We start from the raw sequence: 25200 nt of genomic DNA on the forward strand, positions 1-25200 counted from the left end.
TCAGACACGGAAGAGGGGAACACCACTTTCATCTGAAAGTTACTGTGGCAGACACGGAGGGCAAGTATTTAATATCAGTTGGCACAATGAACTCACAAAACATATGGTTGATAAATGTATATGCCCCTGACGTAGACAATGGGGGGGGGGGGGGGGGTTCACTGGGCTAGTGCGGTAGTGGTTCCTGTACATACAAGTGGACATCATCTGGTCCGGCGATATAAATTACGTCTTAAATGGTACTTTGGACAGACACCCACAAAAGGACAATGTTAAGCCTAACATGACTCATAGCCTAGTAGACACAACGGAAGGCCTAGTATAGTAGATCGGGGGAAGGCGAGGGTGTATACCCTACATTTAAAGCCTTCTCCGGTTATACACAATCCACATGCGCACAATGTGGATTAGACTACTACCTGCTTCAATCTGGCTACAAGTATGAAAGTGTGAAGGTCTTGGCAACATACTTGTCAGACCACTCTCCTTTAATAAGTAGCTATATGGCAGGACAAGGCACACAGAGGGTGCCATTGTAGTGCCTTCAAGATGAGTTGACGCACTAAAGACGCCAAATGTTCCCAGTGACTCACGGATACAATTCGCAACTATTTCATGACTAATTCAAAAATGCACTAGCAGAGTTGCAGAATAGAAAGCAATGAAAGTGGTTTTACGCAGAGAATGTATAGCCGGGTATATGGGGTGAAAAAAGTACTGGAACAGTTCTTGTGTGCACAAGAAAAACTACTACAAGGCCCGCAGATATCGACACCGACACACACACACACACACCGACACACACACACACACACAGACACACACAGACACACACACACAGACACACACACACCGACACACACCCACACACCGACACACACACACACAGACACACCGACACACCGACACACCGACACACCGACACACACACACACACACACACACACACACACCCCGACACACACACACACACACACACACACACACCACCAACCCCCCCCCTCACAGGGTGACATGTAAGACCTCACTTACGGACCCATGAGATAGGATGGATACATTTACTATTAGGACTTATGGGCAATGGCTGTATAGGGAAGGAGACACATCTAGCCATTTACTCGAATGGTTGCTTGAAACTGAAGCTGCACACATGGCCATATTGCAGCTCAAGACGAGTACAGTTGCATATTCCATACCCAAGAGGGCATTAATGGGCTATCATCCCAACACATATGCAAACTATATTCACAGCGCCATGCCATGGACCCTCAGAAATCAGCCCCATCACCTGTTGCGCTGGCCATTTCCGGAAGAGAGAGTGCCCCATTGAGCAAAGAAGAAATCATGGCCACTATTGAGAATATACAGACAGCCAAAACTCTTAGAGGGGACAGAATATTATCAATGTTACAGGGGCCTACAGGGAGACAAATTGTTGGGAGTGTAGAAAGAGGCATATGAGGCAGGAGTATTGGTATTGATGGCTTCTATGAGGGAAGCATAGGTAGCTCTTATTCCCAAGCCGGATAGAGATCCTATGAACGTCTCATCATATCGTCCACTCTCCTACATTAAATGTGGACGTTAAAATCCTAAGTAAGGTTCTGGCTAATCTTCTCCTTAAAGCCTTACAGGGCTAGGGCATATGGACCAATGTTGTTTTATACCCCATATAAGCATACTTCACAAAATACTCCGTCTGACGCACATAGTCCACATGGTAGGCAGATTGGATCACGATTCCAGACTGGCCCTACTCAATTCTAAACAGGCCTTCGATTCAGGCTCCTGGACCTATATTCTGGAGGTGCTGTGGAACATGCGCCTTAGGCAGATCTATATTAAATTGATTCAGCTGTTGTATGTCACACCCCTGGCACAGGTCAGGACCAGCCACATAGTCTCTGTACAATTCATGATGGAGCGCAGGTCGCAACAGGGTTGCATTACGTTTTGTGCTTGCTTTGGAGCAGCTGGCCTGCAAATTGCATTGTGTGCTCAACCTGTGGGGGATATGAGTCGGGACCACCTCCCATATGGTGTCCATATAGGCAGATTATACCCTGGTATATCTCCAACATCTGATGTAGTCAGTTCCAATCTTGCTGCAGGCTCTCACTGACAACTGGGAAATCTCAGGTCTGTGCATAAATCATAATAAACCAAAAAATTTCCAAATGGGGGGACTGAGAGAATTTGGAGTTGACAAACTCCCTAGACTGGGTCTTTCCTGGGTGACTTTAGAACTTGGGCATATGTATCACATTAGAGGAGTCCAACAGCCACTCGCTGCAAATAGTGCAGGTGGTAGACAGCCTCCAGTCTTCCATTCAGTTCTGGATCACGCTCCCGTTAACAGTTATGGACAGAACGGCCGTGGCAAAAGTGCTATCCCTGCACAAATGTCTATATGTATTACAGGAGGCCACCTACATGATTTCTAGACAGACATCTGGGCTTCTCAATCAATTATTGCTAAATCTGGAATGGTTAAGGTGATTTTTTTAAATTGGATACGCTGAAACAGGACTGGAAGCAAGGAGGGTTAAGGTCGCCCACATGGAACTGTAGTACATGGCAGCCCAGTTGCAGAACGGCGTCCACTGGTTGGATTAATAAAACATAATTACACTCACATGACATACTACACTACGATGAAACTGAATAAAAATTCACCAGGCTCCATCGGCAAGTTGTGGTGGGTGTGGGCTGGACGGAGCAAATTTCCTTCACATAGTCTTGCACTGCACTGTTATAAATCCTTTCTGGTTGTAGATACCTCACGCAATAAGCAAATAGGTAACAGGCGGTTCGATCCCTAAGCTAAAACATTACTTACTAGATATCCTACCACGGGGAAGGAAGAGGAAATGTACAAATTAAAGATTTTTTAAACTAGGCACTATGCGAACCAAGAGGTGCATTGCCATACCTGGGCAAGCACTAGAGCTTGCCCAAGGGAAGCCCAGATCCACAATATGTTAAAACACGCTGCTGCAGAAGAGTCACACATGCAGCAAGTAAGACTGGATGAAAATCTACCAGACGACTTTGAGGAGTGGGCAGAGATGTTGCAGGCCATCTCTAACCCGCAGGGAACTAGGATCCCATGAGATGAAGGATAACAAAACCAAAACAAAAAAAAGACTGGCCTGCTGACTTGAAGGACAAAGGGAAGATCTTAGATGGATGAACGTGTGCAGCATTTCAGTGGGCTTGCAATAGGTCACAAAAGTTGATCACTGTAATATTTGATCTGTTTTAATGGTCAAGTTTGTGTTTGGAAGAGGCATGCTTCTGTTGAGGTGAGAATACGTTGATATGGCATAGTTCGATAATATCTATGCAGCTCAGTCACAATATGATTTCTTGTGCGTTTTGTTGTTGGAAAGCCTATTAAAAATATATTACCTACTGGCGGTTGGCAGTAGGTAGTTATAGTTAGGGCCATTATTCCATAGGAAAAGCGTTTGACATGCCTATATTCTTGGTGCTGGTTGACGAAGCTGCATGAACATTTCTCAAAAAAGTCTACAGGTCATTCTAGTTGTGTATGTAAAGTTTCGGGGTGATCTGTCAAGCTGGGCTGAGAAAAAGGAGGTGTCAAAAATAAAAAGAGGGTGCATGAAATAATAAAGTAAATGTTATTGGGAACAAGGAAAATTCTAAATGGATAAAAAACAGGGGTACAGGGTCACCCTCACGGATCCGAACGCCCTCAAGGAAAGATTGGCTGAACTCATATGGTACAGATAATGGTAAACGTAACTCGGACTGGGGTTCATTCCTTGTATTTAATGACTGGCTACAATACTGACTGTGATTCACCTCTCCGCACTCCTTGGTTGTGGTGGATGAAGACCCTCTGCTAACCGAATATTGGTCAACGTATATAGGTCCTTCTAAAAATGAACATTCTAAGACACTTGCTTAATTGAGGACTGGCTTTTTGGGGGAGGGGAATAAAGGGACGTGTTATCTGGGATGCTCGGGGTTCCAGACTTCCGACTTGGGGCTCCCAGATCCTATAAGCTCTATTTTGGGCAACCACAATGCTTCCTTTGGGGGGGGGGGTCGAATCTTGGGATACATTGGTTGTGTAGCGTTCCCCTCTAATTGGTTTTCTATATGGGTACCCACGCGCTCTGCAAATTGGGGTGGTGGTCTGTTCAGAGTCCACGTTGCTGGGAGGCAGGGTGGGGTGGGGGGGGGGGGGGGGGCGGGCGGGGAATTACCAGGGTGTTTTATTCGGGGTTTGGTTCATTTTTTGTTTAATTTTCTGAGCAATCGGTCTATGATGATTATGCACACTTGTGAGGTAGGTATTGTTACGCATATTGATTCACTTGCATATTTTTGCTATGTATCCCATTACACACTATTGTTTATTGGGCCTGGTGGGAGATGGGGCGCCTGCTCTGCGATCCTAATGAGTGACACGCCTGTAGTCTCTACCTCCCTGGGCCGGCTCAAAATAATCACCTGGAATGTGAATGGGTTGGGCGATCGGATTAAAAGGGGGCTAGTCTTACAGCACCTGAAACGCCACTCCCCGGACCTCGTACTTCAAGAAACACATCCCTGGCACCACATACAGCGCATTGAACGGCTGGGGCTACAAACTACTTGCTCATGCAGGGTATACTAGGGGGTCCAGAGGGGTAGGCATCCTTGCACGCTCCTCCCTTCCCTTTCAGTTTAAGACAATTACACACGACCCAGCTGGGCGATTGGTTATGGTATCCGGAGTTTGGGAAGGCCGCTCTTTCAATGCGACTTCATTATACATACCCCCCAAACTCCACTCCTCTACCCTGACCGCTCTGGACCCTCATAAGTTGTATTTACCAGAGGGTGACACTCTGTTAGGAGGGGACTGTAACGCCGCTCTGGTTGGGGAATTGGATCATTTGCCGCCCGACGAACTGAACCACAAGGGAAACTTTTTTCAGAATTTTTAACGGCCCTGGGGATAATTGACACATGGCGCACACTCCACCCTTCAGATCGGCAATTTACCTTCCTTTCCGGGGTCCATGGGAGCATGTCACGTATTGATTATGTTTTCTGCCAAGCCTCCCAACTTTCTATGTTTAGTGACATAACCTTTTTACCTATGGGCATATCCGACCACTCCCTGAATCCTGGCCCATTATGGTGGTGTTCCTTCCCGCTCTCGTCGTGAGTTTGCCCTCAACCCATGGTATCTTCGAGTCCCGGAGATACGAGAAACTGATAAGGGCCACATCGGATTACTTTGCAGAAAATGAGGGCTCCTTCGACTCGGGTGTAACGTTATAGGAGGCATATAAGACGGTGTTTCGAGGGTGTGGGGTGGCAGGCGATAAAAAAGAAAACGGAAGCGACTAGAGGATATAGAACTGGAGGTGCCTGATCTTGAACGGGACCTCATCACATCCGCCTCCCCAGACACTTCCCACAGGCTTGCAGTGAAGCAGAGGGAATATCATTATATAGCTAGAGAGGAGGCCCAGGCGCACTACCGCTCTACTCAGTATGGGGTCTACGAAATAGGAGATAAGGCCAGTAAATTGTTGGCATGGCTGGATAAGCGAGAATCCGCCAGTAGGTGGGTAGCTGAAATTGTGGCTCCTGGTGGAGAGCGGCGAAGCGACCGAGATGGAATTGCAGAGAGTTTTGCTAACCACTTTGAGCGCCTCTACGTCCCCACGTCCACTTCCACGCAGGAAGAGGCCACCAACTTACTCTCTATCCTCCCCTACCAAGGTTAGACCCTCAAGATGAAGCAGACCTTGGTGCTCCACTTGATCCGGAGGAGGTGTCTAAAGCTATTGGCGCATTGCGCTCTGAGACCTAGAGGCCTTCTAATCGAGCTCTACAAAGCGGTCTCATCGGTTCTGGCTCCATACCTAGTACAAATGTATGATGAGAGCGCAGAGCATGGAAGTTTGCCCGCAACACAGCATCTGGCTAATATTGCAGTCATATACAAAGAAGGGAAACCCCGAGACCAATGCGGTTCCAATAGACCAATTTCCCTCCTTGACCCAGAGGTCAAAATCCTAGCTAAACTTTTGTCCCTTCACCTCTCGCCCCACCTCCATAAATTAATACACCCGGACCAATCTGGTTTTATGCTGACCAAAAATATAGCGCTCAACCTCCGCCGCCTCTTCGGAGTCTTGGGCAGAGCCTCCACCATACAAGAAAACGCAGTGATCGTGTCCTTAGACGCTAAAATGGCGTTCGACATGATGGAATGGCCTTTTTTATTTGCCTCTCTGGAAAGATATGGCTTTGGTCCACGTTTTATGACCTGGGTGCGTTTATTATATACCAAACCTTGGGCCTGAGTTTCGGTCAACGGTGGCAGATCGGCAATCTTCGAGCTGGAGAAGGGCACGAGACAGGGCTGCCACCTGTCGCCGCTGCTACTCGCTCTGGCACTGGAGCCCTTGGCGATGTGGATTAGAGGTGACCCATCTATTTGTGGGTTGAATTGGGCTCCGGATTGGTTGGATAGAATATCACTCTATGCCGATGATATTCTTTTATATTTGGCCAAACACCAGTGCTCCATATTCTCACTCTTTTTCGGAAATACTCTGTCTACAAAATCAACTGGGACAAGTCCTTGATATATGTCCTCAGTGGAGATCCCCCACGGTTTCCACCGGGTTGGATGGCTAGTATAGTTACGCATGGCTTCCGCTATCTGGGTATTTATGCCACGAGAGACTCAGATGTCTTTCACAGGAGAAACCTCCTCCCTCCCTTGCATCGCTTCCGGGCTGATGTGCAGCATTGGAGGGCGCTACCCTTTACCCTACTTGGTAGAGCCGCCCTCATTAAAATGATGGCACTTCCCCGCTTTTTATACACCCTACAAAATACACCTTACCCTGTCTCACCACAATATTTCTTAACAATTGATTCAGAGGTTCGTTCATTGCTATGAAATGGCGGCACTCCCCGAATCGCATTGACAAAACAATTACGTAGCTGGTACGATGGTGGTATTGCACTTCCTGCAATCAAAACGTATTACTGGGCCTCGCAATTGGTGGTCCTCAATCACTGGGCCCACTGCCCCATTGCGGACCCAGCGTAGAGAATGGATCGGTTCAACATGGCGGCGCGCAATTATATGAGGGCGATACATGGAGAGCCCAAGCAATTACCATTATTTCCGCCCACCTCTACCACAGTCTCAAACTGGCACGCGGCCACTGCCACGCTAGGCTGGAAGGGTAAATTTTTGCGAGTTACTCCATTACGGAAATCCTGTCACCTGGTGATGCTGTCGAGCCTACCCGGTTTTGATAAATGAGACTTGATTGACCTTTCCGCAGTCGGGGACATGTGGGTGAAGGGTGCGGTGGTTCCATTAGATTAATTGTGGACAAAATACCAGTTGCATGAGGGGGAAACATTCCGTTACCTACAAGCACGCAGTGCACTAAATAGTGCCATCCCCAAAGGTTCCGATCTGCCTGTCTCATCAGCTCTAGAAGACAGACTTCTTGACGACTACCTTCCGGACAAGGCAATTTCCCTAACTTACCGCAAGATACTGAACAACTTACCGGAACCATTTGACAAACTTCGCATGAAATGGGTGGACGACATAGGGGATATACCCGGACGAGGACTGGAGGGAGGCCTTGGCATCCCCCAGGGAGGTGGCAATCCGATCCCGCTTTAAGCTTATACAACTTAAAATACTTCACAGGGCTCATTACACCTCCACGGCTCTAGTTAAAATGGGTTTAATAACCTCACCACTCTGCCCCCGTGATTGTGGCTCCTTGGGTACCTTCCTACATCAGTGGTGGGACTGTCCGATTCTCCAACACTATTAGAACGAGATTCTATTTACCATGTCCCGAATATGTCAGAAATCAATAGAACCCTCCCCTAGGCTCTTTCTTTTGAACATTTGGGATGCTACCAATCTTAACTGCACCGAACAACTATGGGTCTCCTTGGGTTGTATCATTGCAAAATGGAACATTGCCTGAACATGGAAGGGGGGAGTCGAGCCTCGACGCACGGATTGGGCTGCCCAGGCAAATGGACTAAAATATGGGGCCCATGGAACGAAAATAGAGGATTTTTATGTATCCCCTTTACAGAGGAGGCCGCATATAATGTAGACAGGGAGTCACTTTAAGGATTTAATGTCATTGTGTGCTCGTATCGTTCTTGCTATTGTTTATTTAAATTTCTTCAGTCGTATATGTGATATGTCTATTCTAAATGATGTACTAATCCGGACGATTGCTCCTTTTTAGGTTGTTGTTTTTGTTGTAGTTTTGTGTTTTCTTAATAAAAAGATTTATAAAAATAAAAATAGCGGTACAGTCACAGGAGCTGAAGACGGTGGATATGCTGTCTCAGGGTCTTCTTGAATGGTGGGGCGTAGAGGAGGTGATAAACTACATTTCCCATGATTCTATTCATCACATAGTATTCAGAAAGAGGAGTTGATTAGCAGTTCAGTTCTCTACCCGGAAAGACAAATACTGCTTCCGCCGTCACTGCGGAGCAGATTATTCTGATTGCTGTTTGTTCCAATCTGCCATAGGAATCCTTGCAGTAGTCTCTGGTGAATTAAGGGTGCTTGCACAAGTCAGTTGAATATATTCTTTTATATTCAAAGTACTATGTGTGAATAATGCGACGGATCGTTTTTAATGTGCTTTAGCAACTGGTTACTAACTTAAAGGAAAGTATGGAGTTTAGTTGCCGAATTGGGGAAGAGAACTCTCGTCTTGTGAGCAGATCTGTTGTGGTGACGAATCATATGTACCATAATGCACTTGCCCGGATTTGTTCATTGCAATTTGGATTCCAAGTGAATCAAAAGGTCAGGGCAATTTCTTTTTACACAAATTTCCTTGATACGGGGCAATGATGATGAAACTGCTGACATTTTAAAAGGATTTTTCTTTCGTTCCAAATTCTTTTAAGTATTACAGATTGTGAAAACATCCTCAATGGTGGTATGGAGCAATACTATTCCTGCTTAGCATTGAGATTCAAATACTTACATTCATGAGGAGGAGTGCTAAGGTGCTATGCTCGAACATTCCTAGGATTAAGTGGTTTGTATTATTTTCTTGCCATTTTTAACAGGGGCCTTCTGAGTTCAAGGATATGGTTTACACCCTGTGAGACAAGGCACGCTATTAATTTGGGTATATATCATTATATCGATATAAGACAAAAGTGGATTCATTTAGTAGGAGTATATATTAATGTGTGTTTTTTTAATACAGCTGCAATTCTTTGGAAGAGCATAAACACCTTCACAAAAATTAAGATGAGGAATCTATATCTATACCACACGTACAACTTAGAAATAAGGATTATTTGCTTTGCAGGTACCCTAGATTTTACAGAAGCTAGATTATTAGCATGGTGGTGTGTTCATGGTAATAGAGATTGGTTCTCTTTGTGTTACAGGTCTCCTTCCCCGCTGTTACATTCCCTCACTTGATCACCTTAAACTTCTGTGCTATCACAGCAATCAGAATTAAGCCTACCAAGAGGTGGACCTATTGAGCATCGAACCAAAGCAGAGGAATCCGAGTACAAATCAGTACAATTCATTACTTATGACAAAAGTATGGCACACCTGAAGCCATGTTGATTGAAACAAACTGGTAAAACTTAAAACATTGAATTTAGAAAGGAACAAAATGAGGGGGTTCAGTTTGTCATAGAAATTATGGTTAGTGCTGTGTGAAAAGAAATTTTAGGACACATTTTAAGGAAAGTCTCAAATATCTTCCTCTTCTATTTTACTAAAACATTCTGACATGCAGACTGAAACATGCAATTTCAACACCAGCAGCAGACTGCCAGTTAAGTCCTGTGTGATCAGCCGCTTTACTACAGTGTTATAATGAAAAACTAGTGTTAACATTTTTAATTTATTGAAAAAGTGTGGCACATCTGAACGCCATCTTGATGGAATGGAGGTAGAAAACTGAAAGCATTTTCTATTGAGGATACTGCAGTAAATAAGGAAATTAGGGACCTTCATAACAAATACGTCTCCTAAGATGGCCACCAGAGAACAAAAGAGCCCAAATATAACACAAATATCACGTAAGGGTAGCCCAATGACAGAAGTGTGCAAAACACTTAATTTCCATGCTTTTTTGCAGTTGTATATAGCAAAAGACTTAACCCGAAGATATAGGACTGCTTTACACGGGCATCAGTTACATTACACAAGGACACATTCATTTTGGTTTTAGGCATGGGGAGATTAAATGATTTGTCCAGAATCACAGGATGTCGAAATGACGCCGAAACTCAAACCTGGTTCCCTAGGTGCAAAGTCTCCAGCTCTGGCTGAAACGCCACAACCTCACATTTAAGTGTAACATATAATCCAGTGATCAACTGGAGAAAAAAAAAAAAGGATAGCAAATTATTTTAAAGTACTTTCTTTGTCGCTATTTAAGAACTCAGAAAATATGTCCTCATTTTAGTTGTTTAGAGCATTAACCATAATTTCTATGGGAATAAGAACCTTTCATGGAGGAGGGTGCAGAGTCAACAAGTTGACCACACCGTGCAGGCGGGAGGGGCAGAGGCAGCACAAAGGACCATGGGGGGGGACAGGGAAAAGGGGAGGGCAGGGGCAACAAACCAGCCATGCAGTACAAGCAAGAGAGGCTGTGGCTGTATAAAAGACCATTGAGGGCAGAAGGAAGAGGCAGGAGCTGTACAACCATACATGCCAACAGACCAGATTCAGGCAGGAGACTCCCAATATTTTTAAGCCCAAAAGGCCTCTATTTTACCTGTCTCCTGCCTAAAACTGACCAGTGAGTGATGTAAAATGTGAGGTCATAAGCAGTGCATTGAAGGGGCATAAGTTATAATTAGCTCAGGTAAATACAACTGCTGAATTTCACTGGTTTTGCATGAGTGAAATCTGAGACCACCGACAACGTCCCTGTAACCTTTGTTTTTTTCCAGTGAAAATATATATATATATATATATATATATATATATATATATATATATGTGAAAGCTCCCAAAGTTGCACCGGCAGCCGGGTCACTCGCAGGCGGGTGCTATGATGTGGCGGTGCCCCACAAGAAATTGCAGCTCCCAAAAACTCTCGTTACTCACACAGAGTTAAGCACTCACAGGAGGGGTTCTGTATCGATTATTTCTTTATTTCGGCAGAAATCAAAATAGCAGCAAGACAGACGCGTTTCGAATCGATCTTCATCAGTGTCTCGATGTCATCGAGACACTGATGAAGATCGATTCGAAACGCGTCTGTCTTGCTGCTATTTTGATTTCTGCCGAAATAAAGAAATAATCGATACAGAACCCCTCCTGTGAGTGCTTAACTCTGTGTGAGTAACGAGAGTTTTTGGGAGCTGCAATATATATATATATATATATATATATTTTTTTTTTAAATCAAATCCGAGAGCTGTTGGCCGTCGTCGTGCCGCAAATCGAAGGGGGTGTCGGTTTTAAAGCAGAGTCAGCACTCTGCGCAATAATGCTTCATCACCTCCTCACAAGCTGTATCCAAGGATTGCCGACACAAAAAGTTGATGTTCAGTTAGTTAGTTATTTAATTATTTAAAATTGCTCTTGTGCTGCCACGTTTCAGCTGCCCTGCAGCCTTGTCACAAACCAAGACACCAAATTGTTTATGGAGTTAAAAGTGCATACTCATTACATCATCAGGAACAAAGAAGCCAGACTTCATTATGTATTGCCATTACTGTTTTCTCTCCGTTTGTGTGTAAATGGTAGAAGCCCACGTTAAATACATAATTGATGCGATATTGCTCATGTAAATCCCATCTAATAGCAATATCGCACAATAAAATTAAATAAAACAAAATAAAGCGCTGTATTTCAATGACAAATAATGCCAAGGTGTGCACTTTACGTATTGAGCAAATAGACTAAACAGTGCCTTTTAAGTTTTACAACGCTGTAATTAAGCCAGGAGGGCACACCTAAAAGTCACACAAACGTATTTAATACTCTACATCAATGCATCATCTTCTATCCTCTTAATACACACGATTTAACTTTAATTTTTCTCAACTGGCATGATTAAAGTGACTAGTGCAAACCAAAGTGCTTAGTACTAAATATAAAAACAGGTTAAAAACCTTTGCAATTGCCTCTTAGTTAAAAGAAATCTATTGGCAGGTTTACAGGTGAGTATGGGAATCTTCTTCAATGTTGAATCCCCAAGGGATCTTGGAGTTTAGCTCTATAATATATCAGGACTCCAACTGCCTCCGACTAATCTCCTGGTTACTTCATCTGTCTTTTCGGTACAGGGTCAACTACAAAATACTCCAGTCCCCTTACCTCACTCGTGCTTTTCCTCAAAATGGCCGACCACTGGTTATGTTCAAGCTCCATTTCTTAATGCCCTTATATGCTTCAAAATTCTCTTTATGTACGGGTAGCATGGTGCTTCTTACGTACATAAGCTTACAATGGCAGCACAAAATATACATGCATACTCAGTTTTATATAGGTAAAAACCTTTTATTTTCTTTACTTTCTTGAGTAGGGGCAATTCATATTTTACACAAAGACTGACCGAAGTGAATAAACAAAGTCAGGAAGACATACAAATGTAATAAAATAGCGAGCTGAGCTCCGAAGTAGACACTGATGTTGAAGAAGGAGCAAATGGAGGTTCTATCTGTACTAGATGAGATGTATTTTTTTTTACATATGAATATATTAATACACACACACACCCCGAGACACAAACACACAAAAAAATAAATAAAAAAAAAAAAGGTTACTGGGACGTTATAGTTAGGAAATATAACTTTAAAAAACCTTAGAAATTCACTGAAAAAAACAAAGGTGACAGGGACTTTAGTTAGGCTGAGATTTCACTTGTACAAAACCAACGAAATTCAGGAGTTATTGTTACCTGAGCCAACTACAACTTACGACCCCAAAATGACCTCACATATTACATCACTCATGAATGGACAGTGACATCACTAATGACATCATCCTTAGAACCACTCACACACCTATAAAGCCTATCACACGCCCAGTGACATACCCACACTACCACCGAGATACCCATTCACAGACCCATAACAGTACTCATATACCCACTCACTTCTCCAAAGAGGCACTCACCGACCCACTCACTCCCTCACTGGTACAGCCATTCACACAACCATTCACTCACCCATACAGCCACTCAAACTACTAGTCACTCACCTGTACAGCCATTCACATAGCCACACACTCACACATACAGCTTAATTTTGCCGCAGGTCTACTTTTATCCCCCCGGTGGGGTCCCCATGGGATCCCCCACCATATCTGAGGGGTCAGGGTACTCTTACCCTGCCCCTTTTCTTTATTTTTTACTTTCTTTAGTGGGACTCGGCTTCAAGCAGTGTCCCAAAATGGCTGCCAACACTTTCTGGTTGAAGTGTTGGCAACCAATCAAACTTCAGTAGGATCTGCAAGTCCACTGCAAGGACTCGCATCCACAGATAGCTATATTTTTTAAACTTAAATATCTCCAAAACAACTGAACAGGTTTACACCAAATCCCAAAAAGCATGCTTTCTGGACCAACATCTAGCTTTCTGCCAAATTTGGTGTAATTCCGTTAAGCAGTTTGGGCTGTAATAGTGTTCAAAAACTGGAAAATCCCCATAGACATAACATGGGGAAAATGTGTTTTGGGACCCCCCTTTTTTCTCCCCCGCTTGACTGGTCACCCCAAAATGTTCAAAACAGCAGCTGAACCAAAAAGGCAAAGATTTGTGAACATTTCAGCAACATTAGTCAAGCCGCAACAAGGTTGTTGTCAAAACAAAAAACACTTTTCTTATGGAAACTTAGACCCTAACTATAACGGCACACACACACCACCACCCACCCCCCCCCACCCCCCAATATCAATAGCGTTGGCATCACTTGAAGGCTATGCAGCATATAAAAGGACTTCACAACACTTACTGAAGGTTCTTTTTTCTCTGTTTCAACTTGTGGCTCTTCATTAATTTTCGTCTTGTCTTTATCTATTGGCACTGCCTTAGATGTAAACAGGATACACATCACCAACAGAAAACAATATTGGCTCAAGGCAATTGTTTTGGATTGCATCTAGAATATAAAAAGAAAAGAACGTTATTCTTGTGAACTTGATTACTTACTTTACAATTTCAAACAGAATTTGAAATGAACATGAGGTTTTCCAGACAACGGTCATCAATATCCAGAAGTCTTAGAAGTAACAAGAATAAGCTCAGGGTGTTGTGCAACATGGCTTAAAGTAAAGGGAGAAAAGAGCTATGACCTGGCCAGCTCTGACGGAGTCATTTAAACCATGTTGTGCAGCAGCCCGCACTGCTTTTCAATATGTCCAAAAAGCATTAAACTAAGTTCAGTAGCACTGACATCTGCACAAGCTATTTGGCTTTCATTTTTTTTTTTGTGACAGAGTGAAGGGAGTAGGGGAGGTGCAGGGGAACCGTGTGGGGCAGCAATAACACAGCTATATGTAGGAGGGCAGAGGGTAAGCAACACAAGGGAGGTGTGGGGAAGGAGGAAGGGAGCAGGAGCACAACAGAGAGAAACAGGAGGGCAGGGGGTGGGGTAAGAGCACTGATGGTGGGATGAGAGAGGGACAGAAGGCACATCACTCTTAGAGTGAGCATGTAAACTTTTTTTTTTTTTTTTTAAGTACTTGCAGAAGCATGTGACCAGTGGTAGAACACCAGTAACGTTCACGAAGCGTGACTTAGTCCATGCTCCAATGCAGGGACAAAGAGTGAAATTCCAGGAGCAAGTAGAAGGCGAGCAGGAGGTGGGTGATGACCAATATTAAGCAAGGACACAAGAGCGATGTCCAACCCAATCAATGGTAAGTAATGGGCTGGCTTTAAAACCATGCTAAGAAATGGTTTGCGTAGTAACAACATATTCAAATGATATACATTAAAAGGGAAGGTTTGGGTCTGGCAAAAGGTTTATTTTGCCACGAGGACATGGCAGGTTAAACTGCACACACATGATCTGCAATGGCAGGCATGACATGTTTAAAGGGCTACTTAAGTGGATGCCACGATCAGTACTGCAGGTCCACTAGTAGCATTTATTTTACAGGCCCTGGGCACATGTAGTGCACTTTACTAGGGACTGATAAGAAAATTAAACATGCCAATTGGGTATGAGCTAATGTTACCATCCTTTAGGGAAAGAGCACAAGCACTACAGCACTAGTTAGCAGTGGTAAAGTGCGCAGAGTCCTAAGGCCAGGGGAAACAATGCCAAGGATGTAAGGTCTAACACACAATTAACTAAATATCAACTGGAAAGAACATGAACAAAATAAAAGAAAAAAGAAAAATTGAAAAAGAAAAGAATCATCAAGTAATTTGAACGCAACTTTAACACACCCACCAGACCACAAAACAAATTTCAACTCCAACTAGATTGGCATGTTATGTTAAAAGAATTTCTAAACCGTTCAGCTGCCCCAGGAGAGGGGCTTCCTGGTGCTGATAAATGATGAGACAAAAGCAGCAAAAAGTAAGCCAGTGCACCATAGAGGAGGACAGATGCAGCCTAGGCTGAGAACAGCCAGGCCTTTAACTGCTTCCGAAAGCTCAAGTGGTTTTGGATCTTTAATTGAAGAGGCAGAGAGTTCCATTAGACCAGAACCAGGACTCGAAAGGAGCGTACTCCCATTCTGGCTCTTCAAATGAAGGGTAAAAGGGCCAAAATCAAGTCTGCCAAGCTTAAGGCTCTATTTGGGAGATACGGTTGCATTAAGGCAGTATACCTGGAAACAGCAACTTTGTTGACCTGATACAGCAGGTTTTTACCTGAAATGCCAAAGATGAATCAAGTTCTGGTTCGACCTTTCACATTAAAAATGATGCAATACAGTAGACCATGCACTCTTTCCACCATAATAACCGTGCAATCCTATAAACAGAACGATAGTGGGAGAAACATCACAGGCTACCACCAACGGGTTCCATTTCAGTCAAGTAAACCAAATCTGCTGGTCTGCATCTGTAATACCATGTTCAAAGGCACAGTAACAGTGTGCACTATGGAAAACGCTCTCCATCCCGATCAAAAAGCTGCTTTAAACCTAACAACATCTTGGTACACAGAAAACTGAATTCAAGCTCACAATGCAGCTCTCCAGGGCCTAATCGCTGTGCCAGCATTCACTACTCACCATCTAATCTTTATCAACAATAAGTACGCTACTGGCCACCTTCACACACCAACTCAAAACTACGCCGAACAGTCTAGCATTCAAGCAAACGGCGAAGAATCAGGCAGGAAGTAAAGACTTGTAGTATCTTCTTCTAGGAACCCAACGCAAGGGTGTGGAATTCCTATCATCCAACACCCGTAACGTATAGTTTAGGGTCAAGGACAAGTCTGTATGTTTATTTTGTTCAGAGGACAAGAATATTGTCTGCTTGTAATGAGGGTTATGCATCCATAAGTACAAGATGTTCAAAGCGGAATATATGGCTCACAACTGCAAAGTTTTTATTGCTAGAATAAGAGATAAAAGAAATTTAATCAATTGTATTCTCAACTTGAGTGGTAGTAATTCCAATACAAAACAAGCATTTGCAATGCAATCGGTCTCGCCTTCGGGACCTTAAATGTATTTAGCTATGCAGCACATTAGTCTGGGTGCTGAAACATCTACTGTTCTTCAACATGGAGGGAAAGCAAGCCCTAAACTGTGTGACATGCCAGGTATGGGAACACATGGAGAGAAATATTGCCTTTCAGCGGAAAAGGATTTAGTCCAAAGCTCTGTTTTTAATATAAAATCAGGGCCTTTGGTGGTCATATCACTGAAAATACAAGATTTGAAAAAATATTATTGTCTACGGGTGCTCATGGAAGATCATTTTTATGGACTGGAATCTAGAGAATGCTAAAGTGATTCTGGTATTTTACTGAACTCTGCTGGTCGTTTTCTATCAGAAAGTTAAATTGAGGCAGTTGCCAAGAAAATAAAAGAAAGTCTCTCAGCAGAAAGCAATTCTGGTATTTTACTGACCTCTGCTTGTCGTTTTAGATCAAGACAGTTAAATAGAGGCAGATGAACAGAAAAAAAAAGTCCCTAAGCGGATGCAGACAAGTCCTAGGGCTGTTCTCCAGAGCCCAAAAAGTACATACACATATAAGTATATACAACATATAAGTATATACTAAAGTATATATAAGAGGTCTTGAATGCTCGACCTAAACAAGCATTTGCAATGCAATCGGTCTCGCTTTTTGGGACCTTATACGTTTTTAGCTTTGTAAGACAAAGAAAACATTGAGTATAAATTCTTTATTTTAGAATGCCAATGGATGCCATAACTGGTTCAGTGCAATTATGATAATTTAGTCTTAGATATTACGCGGCCTCAAACACCATGATGCTATTAAAACAAGCACAGAAAAGCAAATTTCCTTTGTAATATGCAACTAACAGCCATTGACAAAGCCAATAGTCCTGGCTTGTTGTAGGTGTAATGTTACTTGTTGAAACATATAAGTAGATGCTGACAGAACCAGCAAAATACCAGTAGTGTGGCACACTATGCTAAGCACAGATTTTTAGCTTATGTATTTTAAGCCACGTCCTTTATTAGATATGCCACGCCCCTTTGAGAGACCGCCCCACCCCCATTTCTTCATCTCGCTAGTCAGAAGTGAGTAAAATACATTACTGACAATCTACCTGACATTTTTCCACAATACACCAGTAAACAAGCATTGGCATAGCCAATAGGTCTCGCTTTTGGGACCTTATAAGAATTTAGTTATGCAGCACAATATCCTTGGTGCAACAACATAAACTGTTGCATGGCTAAACACTTATAAAGGTCCCAAAAGGCGAGACCTATTGGCTATGCCAATGCTTGTTTAAAGATGATTATGAATTTTGTGTGTGGCAAAGTTGTCCCCTGATTTGGTGAAAAGCTGGATTGTGTCAGACTAAATCCTGATAGGCATATTAGTGGTATGTGTTGTGATTGAAAAACAACATATTTATAGTATGGCAATGAAAAGTCAGACAAAATTGAGTTACCCTATTTAAGGTTGCATTCTATATAAAATGTTGCCTGAAAATAAAATGCTGTGCGGATAAGATGCTGCCCAAAAAAGGTGCTAACTTCCACGTCCAATAAGATGCTGGCTGAATTAGAAGCTAACTTCAGCCTGAGAATAAGATGCTGGCTGAATTAGAAGCTAACTTCAGCCTGAGAATAAGATGCTGGTTGAATAAGAAACTAATTTCAGCCGCTTTGGTTATAATTGAACATTGTTCGAAAACACCATAGTAAAGTTTTCCTTCAGTGTTTAGACTTAAGTATCTGTTTCGTATCTTATACGTAAACCATGTACTCTTAAATCCTTATGTAATGTAACTGGCTCTACTGTAAAGTGTTCCGACACCTTCGGGAAAGGTACGCACTATATAAAAACGCAGACAACACAGTAACTGATGTCATAGAACCGTTTGCATAATTGTCATACAAAGTGACATGGGCGGCAGTATAGACACTCTAAAAAAAAAAATGTGAAAAAATAACACCTTATGAAAAAAAGTAGCAGAGCTCCGCTGTTCTCAAATCTTCGTTATTTGATACCAGAAACTGAAGGGAACTAGAATGTCTAATTTAAAACTATAATTGCACGCCTAAAATGAACCATCACAAAATAATGCAGCCCTCTTCCAATTCCCAAACATGCACTGGTGTTTTCATTATGCAAACATAACGAAGCGCTGCTAGTGGTGATCTCTGCAGCCGCGCCTCGTGTTTTCCTACTTCGTAATTCTTTCAGTCTTTTGTTTCGACCAGTGTCGGAAGTGCAATTTTCCAGTCCTCCTTGCTCTCGCCTCCCCCTCGTGACCCGGAACTGGAAGCAGAATGAGGACAAGCAGAGGCGGTAGTAGATAGCAGCTGACAGTTCCCATTGCATGGACTAGAATGAAAATCTATTTTCCAAAGTACTAGATTGGAATGACGCAATGCTTTGGGGTAAGCAGTCCATTAGCTAGGCATTTTTCTTCCTCTGGTATAACCATCACCGTAACCCGGAGAAGAGAAGAGCTGTGTGCTTTTGAATTTGTATGTACATAGGGAAAAGAGAGTTGTAGGGGTCTAGATGCGTGAGGTATGATGAAGTGTTGAGGTGTATGTGCGCGCACTTGTGTGTGTGTGTGTCTGCGCGCACTTTCCTGCCGGATGGAAGTGCGTGTTGTGCTGTTTATGGCGAAAGATGCAGCTGAGTATATGGACTTTATCCTCCAATGGCGAAAAGTGCTGTTCAAAGTTTGCTCAACGTCGGCTTTGTGTATGGGGGCTCATGGCACCTATTCTGCTCTTCATACTAAACAAGTGCAAAGCGGCCTGACAGTATATTTGTGGGAGCTATAATGAGCGTGTATGGAGAGATGGGAGATGCACAAAGACTACCGTGTGCCTCCATGCCCACAAATGATAAAAACAATATTCGTCGCACCTCCATGTTACTCGAAAATGTAAATGAGTGGGGAACACACGAAATGTTGAAATAAATGAGGCATTGCAAGCCAAAAAAAATGCCTCAATCTACATGGAATGCACAAAATATAAAAGAAAATATGAAACACACAGGAAATGAAAACCCTTAGCAGAACACAAATGCAAGTGATACAAAAAAGCAGCTGGTTTCAAGCCGAGTCAGTTACCTGGGACGCGTGATTAAGGCGTCCTCGCTCCAGTTCCAGAATTCAAATGGTTGGCCTAGAGCACTTCCTTTTTAAAGTGACGGGCGAGGTAACAACAGGAAAGACAGCATGCAGCGCAGGAAGGCAGGTGGAGTGCGTGCGAATCAAAAATTAGCTAGCATTCGCGCCAAGAATTTTCAATTCTATTAAGGACACGGAGGCGAGGATTATGCTTTCTCCTTCTTTACTGTATCAACTCACAGCAGCCAATAAACATACAATTTAGTAACACAACTACATTGTCCATGTGACTTTGCGTCAGCCACGCCTCCTTAGCCCTCCATAAGAGCCCTGGTCACCGTCCCAGCCTCCTCTTTCTTTGCTCGAACTGCGTAAAGTCTAATAATCCACAACTTTCACAACCTCTTCCAACCTGGAAGTGTAACAGGAACCCAAGTCCTCTGCGCCGTCTTCAACGTGAAGATATCCGCTTCCAGACCTGCCGTCTGATTTGAACGATTAACCGGAACACACCGTCCTTCCAAAAAGCTTCAATGTGAAGGCCTCTTCATTCAGACTTCTTGTCTGCACCTAGGAAAAACCAACATGAACAACCCGTAAACTCCATTTACCACAAAGGTTTATATAATCATCAACGGGTGGGTAAACATGAACAATCATATTGTGCATAGCCGGGTGGGATAATCCTCGCCTCCGTGTCCTTAATAGAATTGAAAATTCTTGGCGCGAATGCTAGCTAATTTTTGATTCTATTACAGGACCGGAGGCTTCGGATTATGCTAGTTTAACGCTTATTAAATACCACTGATGTTATATCTCCCACCGGCTTATAATAAAACTGTTTGAATGTTGACTCTGAAGACCAATCCGCACAATGCATAATGTCCTGAATACTAGAACCCAGCATAAATGACTTTGAAGCCATCGCACCTCGCACAGAATGTGCGCCAAACATTTGAACATCAACACCTGCTTCCTTCATAACATAACGCAGCCATCTGGCTATAGTTGCAGCAGTCACCGGTTTAAAAGGTTTTTGTATTGCAAGCAGGAGCTGCGTAGAACCTTCAGACCTCAAAGGTCGGGTACATTCCTCATAGGTTTTCAAGCATTGGACCACACATAATTTTTCATTACTCGGAAAAGCATTATACTCAATGTATCTAGACAGTGTTTTAGTACGACCCGTGATAGTAAAGGAAACCCCCTCTGGGGTAAATACTCTACCTGTAATATCCAATGCCCGCACATCCGATGAGCGCCTACAGGCCGAGAGGCACAACAGCATCGCTAATTTTGCGAAAAGCCGTTTTCTTGACAACTGACTATTCACTGGCCAACTGTTGAACAAAGAAATGACCAAGGATACATCCCATAAGCCCGAGTACTTGGGCTTGGGGGGATTTGCCATCCGAATACCCTTAAGAAGCTTGCATACCATAGGGTGCATGCCCACCGGTTTTCCATCCACCGGTGCGTGCCCCGCCGAAATGGCCGATCGGAAGTTGTTTACAGAGCGATAGGCAAGGCCACTCGCAGCCTTTTCCGAAAGAAAATTCACAATAGCGGATAGTCCGGTCCCCACGGGATCCAGACTCCGTTCCACGCACCAACCCATCCAGCTTGTCCAGGCTGATGAGTATCGCTTCCTGGTGGAAGGAGCCCACGCTTGCCTGATGAAGCCTGAAGCTGCCTCCGAAATTCCCGGCATTTCCCACTGTTGCCGGAAATTCTCCATGCCATCAGCGACAACCTCTCCGATGTGATCAGAGGGTGTTGCTCCCCGTGCGGTCCCAGGAGGAGAGACTCCGACCAAGGGAGTCTCCTGGGAAGATCGCAGCTCATTTCCAGCAGTATCGGGAACCATGGTTGCGATTTCCACCGTGGTGTCACTAAGATCACCTCCGCTTTCTGTCTGAGAACATGAGAGGTTACTCTCGGAATGAGGAGGAACGGCGGGAAGGCATAATTCACTGCTCCCGACTAATCCTGGAGGAACGCGTCCGTGGCAGTCGCCACTGGATCCGGTCTCCAGCTGAAAAAATGGGGAATCTGTCGATTCAACCTGGAGGCAAACAGGTCCGTTTGGCACGGCCCCCAAAGCCTCTGCAGCCAGCGAAACATGCTCGGCATCAGCTTCCAGTCGCTGTAATCCCTCAGATGTCTGGAGTTCCAATCCGCTATGAGGTTGGACTGCCCTGGAATATATTCCGCTATTACTGTTATTTGGTGGCGCAGGCAGTAGTGCCAAAAGTCCTTGGCAATCTCCACTAACAGGGGCGATCTCGTTCCCCCCCAGCTTGTTTATGTATCTCACGGCCGACACGTTGTCCATTCGTAACAGAATGCAGCAAGCTGTCTGTTTGGGCGACAGCGTCCGAATTGCAAAGGAGCCCGCTAGGAGTTCCAGACAATTTATGTGTAACTCTAACTCCTGGGGAGACCATCTTCCGCCTGTGGAAATGTCGCCACAACGCGCTCCCCAGCCCCAACGACTGGCGTCGGACTCGATGACTACTTCCGGTAAGGAGCCGAAGATGGCCCTGCCGTTCCACGCCTCCACGTGCGCCAGCCACCATTGCATCTCGTCCCGAACCTCCTGAGAGATCGGTACCAGGTCCGAATAAGCTAGACCCTTCTGAAGGTGCTGAATCTTTAGTCTCTGCAATGCCCTGTAATGCAGTGGTCCCGGAAATATTGCCTGTATGGAGGATGCCAATAAGCCCACTATTCTGGCTATGGTCCTGAGGGACACCATCTGCCTGTCTAACATGGCTACTATCTCTTTCCTGAGATCCTTGAGTTTCGCTTTGGGAAGGTGCAACTGCGCCTTCTTGGAGTCTATCACAAACCCCAGGAACTCCGTGCTGGTGGACGGGGTGAGAGCCGATTTGGTCTGATTTATTACAAATCCTAGACTTTGTAAGAGAGACATTGTCATTTGCAAGTGCTGTAAAACTAGAGACGGGCTGTGAGCCATGATCAGGATATCGTCCAGGTAAATGATCATGCGAATCCCCTGCTCTCTCAAATGCGCGACCACCGGCTTCATCACCTTGGTGAAGCACCAGGGAGCCGAGGAAAGCCCGAAAGGAAGGGCCAAATACTCGAACCACCGACCTTTCCACTGAAATTGTAGGAAACGGCGGTGTGGAGGAAAAATAGGGATGGACAGGTAGGCATCTTTTAGATCCAGCCTGACCAGCCAATCTCCCGGTTTCAAGAGGTCTGCCAGAAGGTGTATACCTTCCATCTTGAAGTGTTTGTATACTAGAAAATGGTTGAAATCCCTCAAGTTCAAGACTAGTCTGTATCCACCTCCCTTTTTCTGGACCAGAAACACGTTGCTGCAAAAACCGTGAGGCTTGTGATCGCACAAAGCTATTGTGCGCTTTTGCAGCAAGGCCTCTATTTCCTAGTCTATAAAATTGCATTCGTGTTGGGAAAAATGGAGAGGCCTGGGCCATGTGTTTTGACAGGGAGGCTCGTAAAATTCCAGCTGGAATCCCTGAACCGTCTGAAGCACCCACGCATCCTGGGTTAGAGTGCGCCAATTGTGTAGATAATACTGAGTGCGACCCCCCAATGGCAGAAGAGACAAATCTGTTACACTCACCTGTGGAATTTTGTGCTTGGAAGCCAGCTCTGTTCCCGCCACTTTGGAATCTGCGCTTGTTGAAGCGACGGCGGGTGGGGTAGAAGGTACCCCCTCTGGTAGAATCCCAGTCACCTCTTGCTCGTCCGAAGTCGCCTCTTGGGGGACCTTGGTTGGCGAAGCGGCCTGACGAGCGTCCCCTACCTCGTCCGGCCCTATTGAAAAGGCCCTGGGTAAACACCCACTTTATCCCCGATTGGGCCTTGTCCAGCGACGTGAAAGTCCCCACATACTTTGACACGTCCTTCACGAAACGGTCTCCGAACAAATTGCCCTCCGCCAGCAGGCCTGGCTCAGCCGCGGCTAAATCAGTGAGATTAGTGTCCATGCGCATGAGCAGGGACTTGCGCCTCTCTGTTGATATTGCACAGTTGGCATTACCCAGCAAGCAAATTGCTCTCTGTGCCCACCCGGCTAAGATATCCGGATCCACTGAAGCTGCCGACTCTTTGGCCACCAAAGCCATCTCTAGAATCTTCGCGAGGGGACCCACGACGTCAAGCAGCTTATCCTGACACCCTCGCCAGGCTCTGTCTATCCCCTTCTTGGGGTCTCTTGCGAACTTTTTCAAAAACGTGAGCAAGCTGACGTCTATCTCCGGTGTCTCTGCTACCTTATCCGGAAGATCCGGTCGAGGGCATTCCGACCGAAGTCTATTCCTGACCTCCTTGTCAAACCCTTTTCGAATATTCTCATGTAGGTAGTCGATCACCTCCGGCGCTGGAGCCCAGTCAGTAGACCTCGGGTGCACTATCTCGCTAGGGTTGAAAGTGAAAGGAGTAGTGGACACCGTCTCCGGAGGAGCCGGAGCCACCTTCTTAGCCCTCTTCTTAGGGGGGGGACTCCTCGTCCGTGGTATTGGTATCGGTATCAGTAGCAGTGGTGGTGGAATCAGTGTCTGCATATACCCTCTGCTTACTCTTGGCCTTTCCGCCAGCCGAGTACGCGTGGTCGCAACCCGCGGGTGGAGGAAGAGTATCCAGGGTCGTGGCATGTGGCCAGCGGCGCACTTTTGCCTGCTCTGTGCTCGAGCGTCCCCCGTGCTTCCCTTTGGTGAAACCATGTCGTTTAGCAAAACTCTCCAGCTGCTTGGTAATTGGTTTTAAAGCAGCCGCCAATGCTTGATGGACAGTCGAAGGAACTGTAGTCTCCAGTGCCCTGTTGACAGAGGATTGGACCGACGCGTCCAGAGCCTCTACAATATCGTCCTCAAGGACAGTCTCTTGCTGACCCTCATAATAGACATCCTCCTCATCATCCTCGTACCGTACCCACTCATTCATGCTTGCAAGGTGGAAGAACTGAACCAATCCACCAGTGGTAGAGGAGCCAATAATAATATATTCCTGGAGGAGTAATGGGGGAGGCCAGCCCAGGTGCACACAAAACAATCTTGTACCTAGCCCCCTCAGCAGATGCTGTAGTTATATTCTTGCAGCCTTTCCAGGCGTCAGAGCCAAGTTTTTTAAGAGTTTCTGGAGTGTGTGCTCACTCCCAGGGCGACTTCTCTTGCAGCCAGTCAGGCGTCACAAATACGGAGCGAAAACGCGCTCCCAAAACCCCCCGGAAGCCGAGCTCGGCGTGTGCAGCCCAACGCGAGCCCAAATCCTACTGAAAACCAGCCCAAATGGGCTTCGCGTGAGCTGCACACGTCGGCCGGTAACCATCCGGCTCTACGTGTCCACGGGCGATGAGGGGAGCCCTCGACACCGCGCTGAGCGCGCTGGACCTCAACGGTCCGAATTAATGCCGCCCAGCGGCGCGGTACAAGGATGTGAAGCACGCGCTTCGTAACGC

General features: G+C 45.0%; 1 protein-coding gene across 4 annotated transcripts in view; it reads right to left on the reverse strand.

Moving 5' to 3' along the window:
• NUCB2 (nucleobindin 2) overlaps positions 1-25200 on the reverse strand; it is a 450013-nt gene that overhangs the window by 362528 nt on the left and 62285 nt on the right. For 2 of the 4 annotated variants that reach the window (XM_085648078.1, XM_085648079.1), the window contains exon 2: positions 13994-14140. In XM_085648078.1, coding sequence (XP_085504204.1) covers positions 13994-14140 — 147 coding nt within the window. Of the gene's footprint in view, positions 1-13993; positions 14141-20150; positions 20319-25200 lie in introns of all 4 variants that reach the window. The other 2 variants (XM_085648080.1, XM_085648081.1) reach the window with 2 other exon arrangements.

This window comes from Triturus cristatus, chromosome 3_2 (genome assembly GCF_964204655.1).
Source record: "Triturus cristatus chromosome 3_2, aTriCri1.1, whole genome shotgun sequence".
Taxonomy (NCBI): domain Eukaryota; kingdom Metazoa; phylum Chordata; class Amphibia; order Caudata; family Salamandridae; genus Triturus; species Triturus cristatus.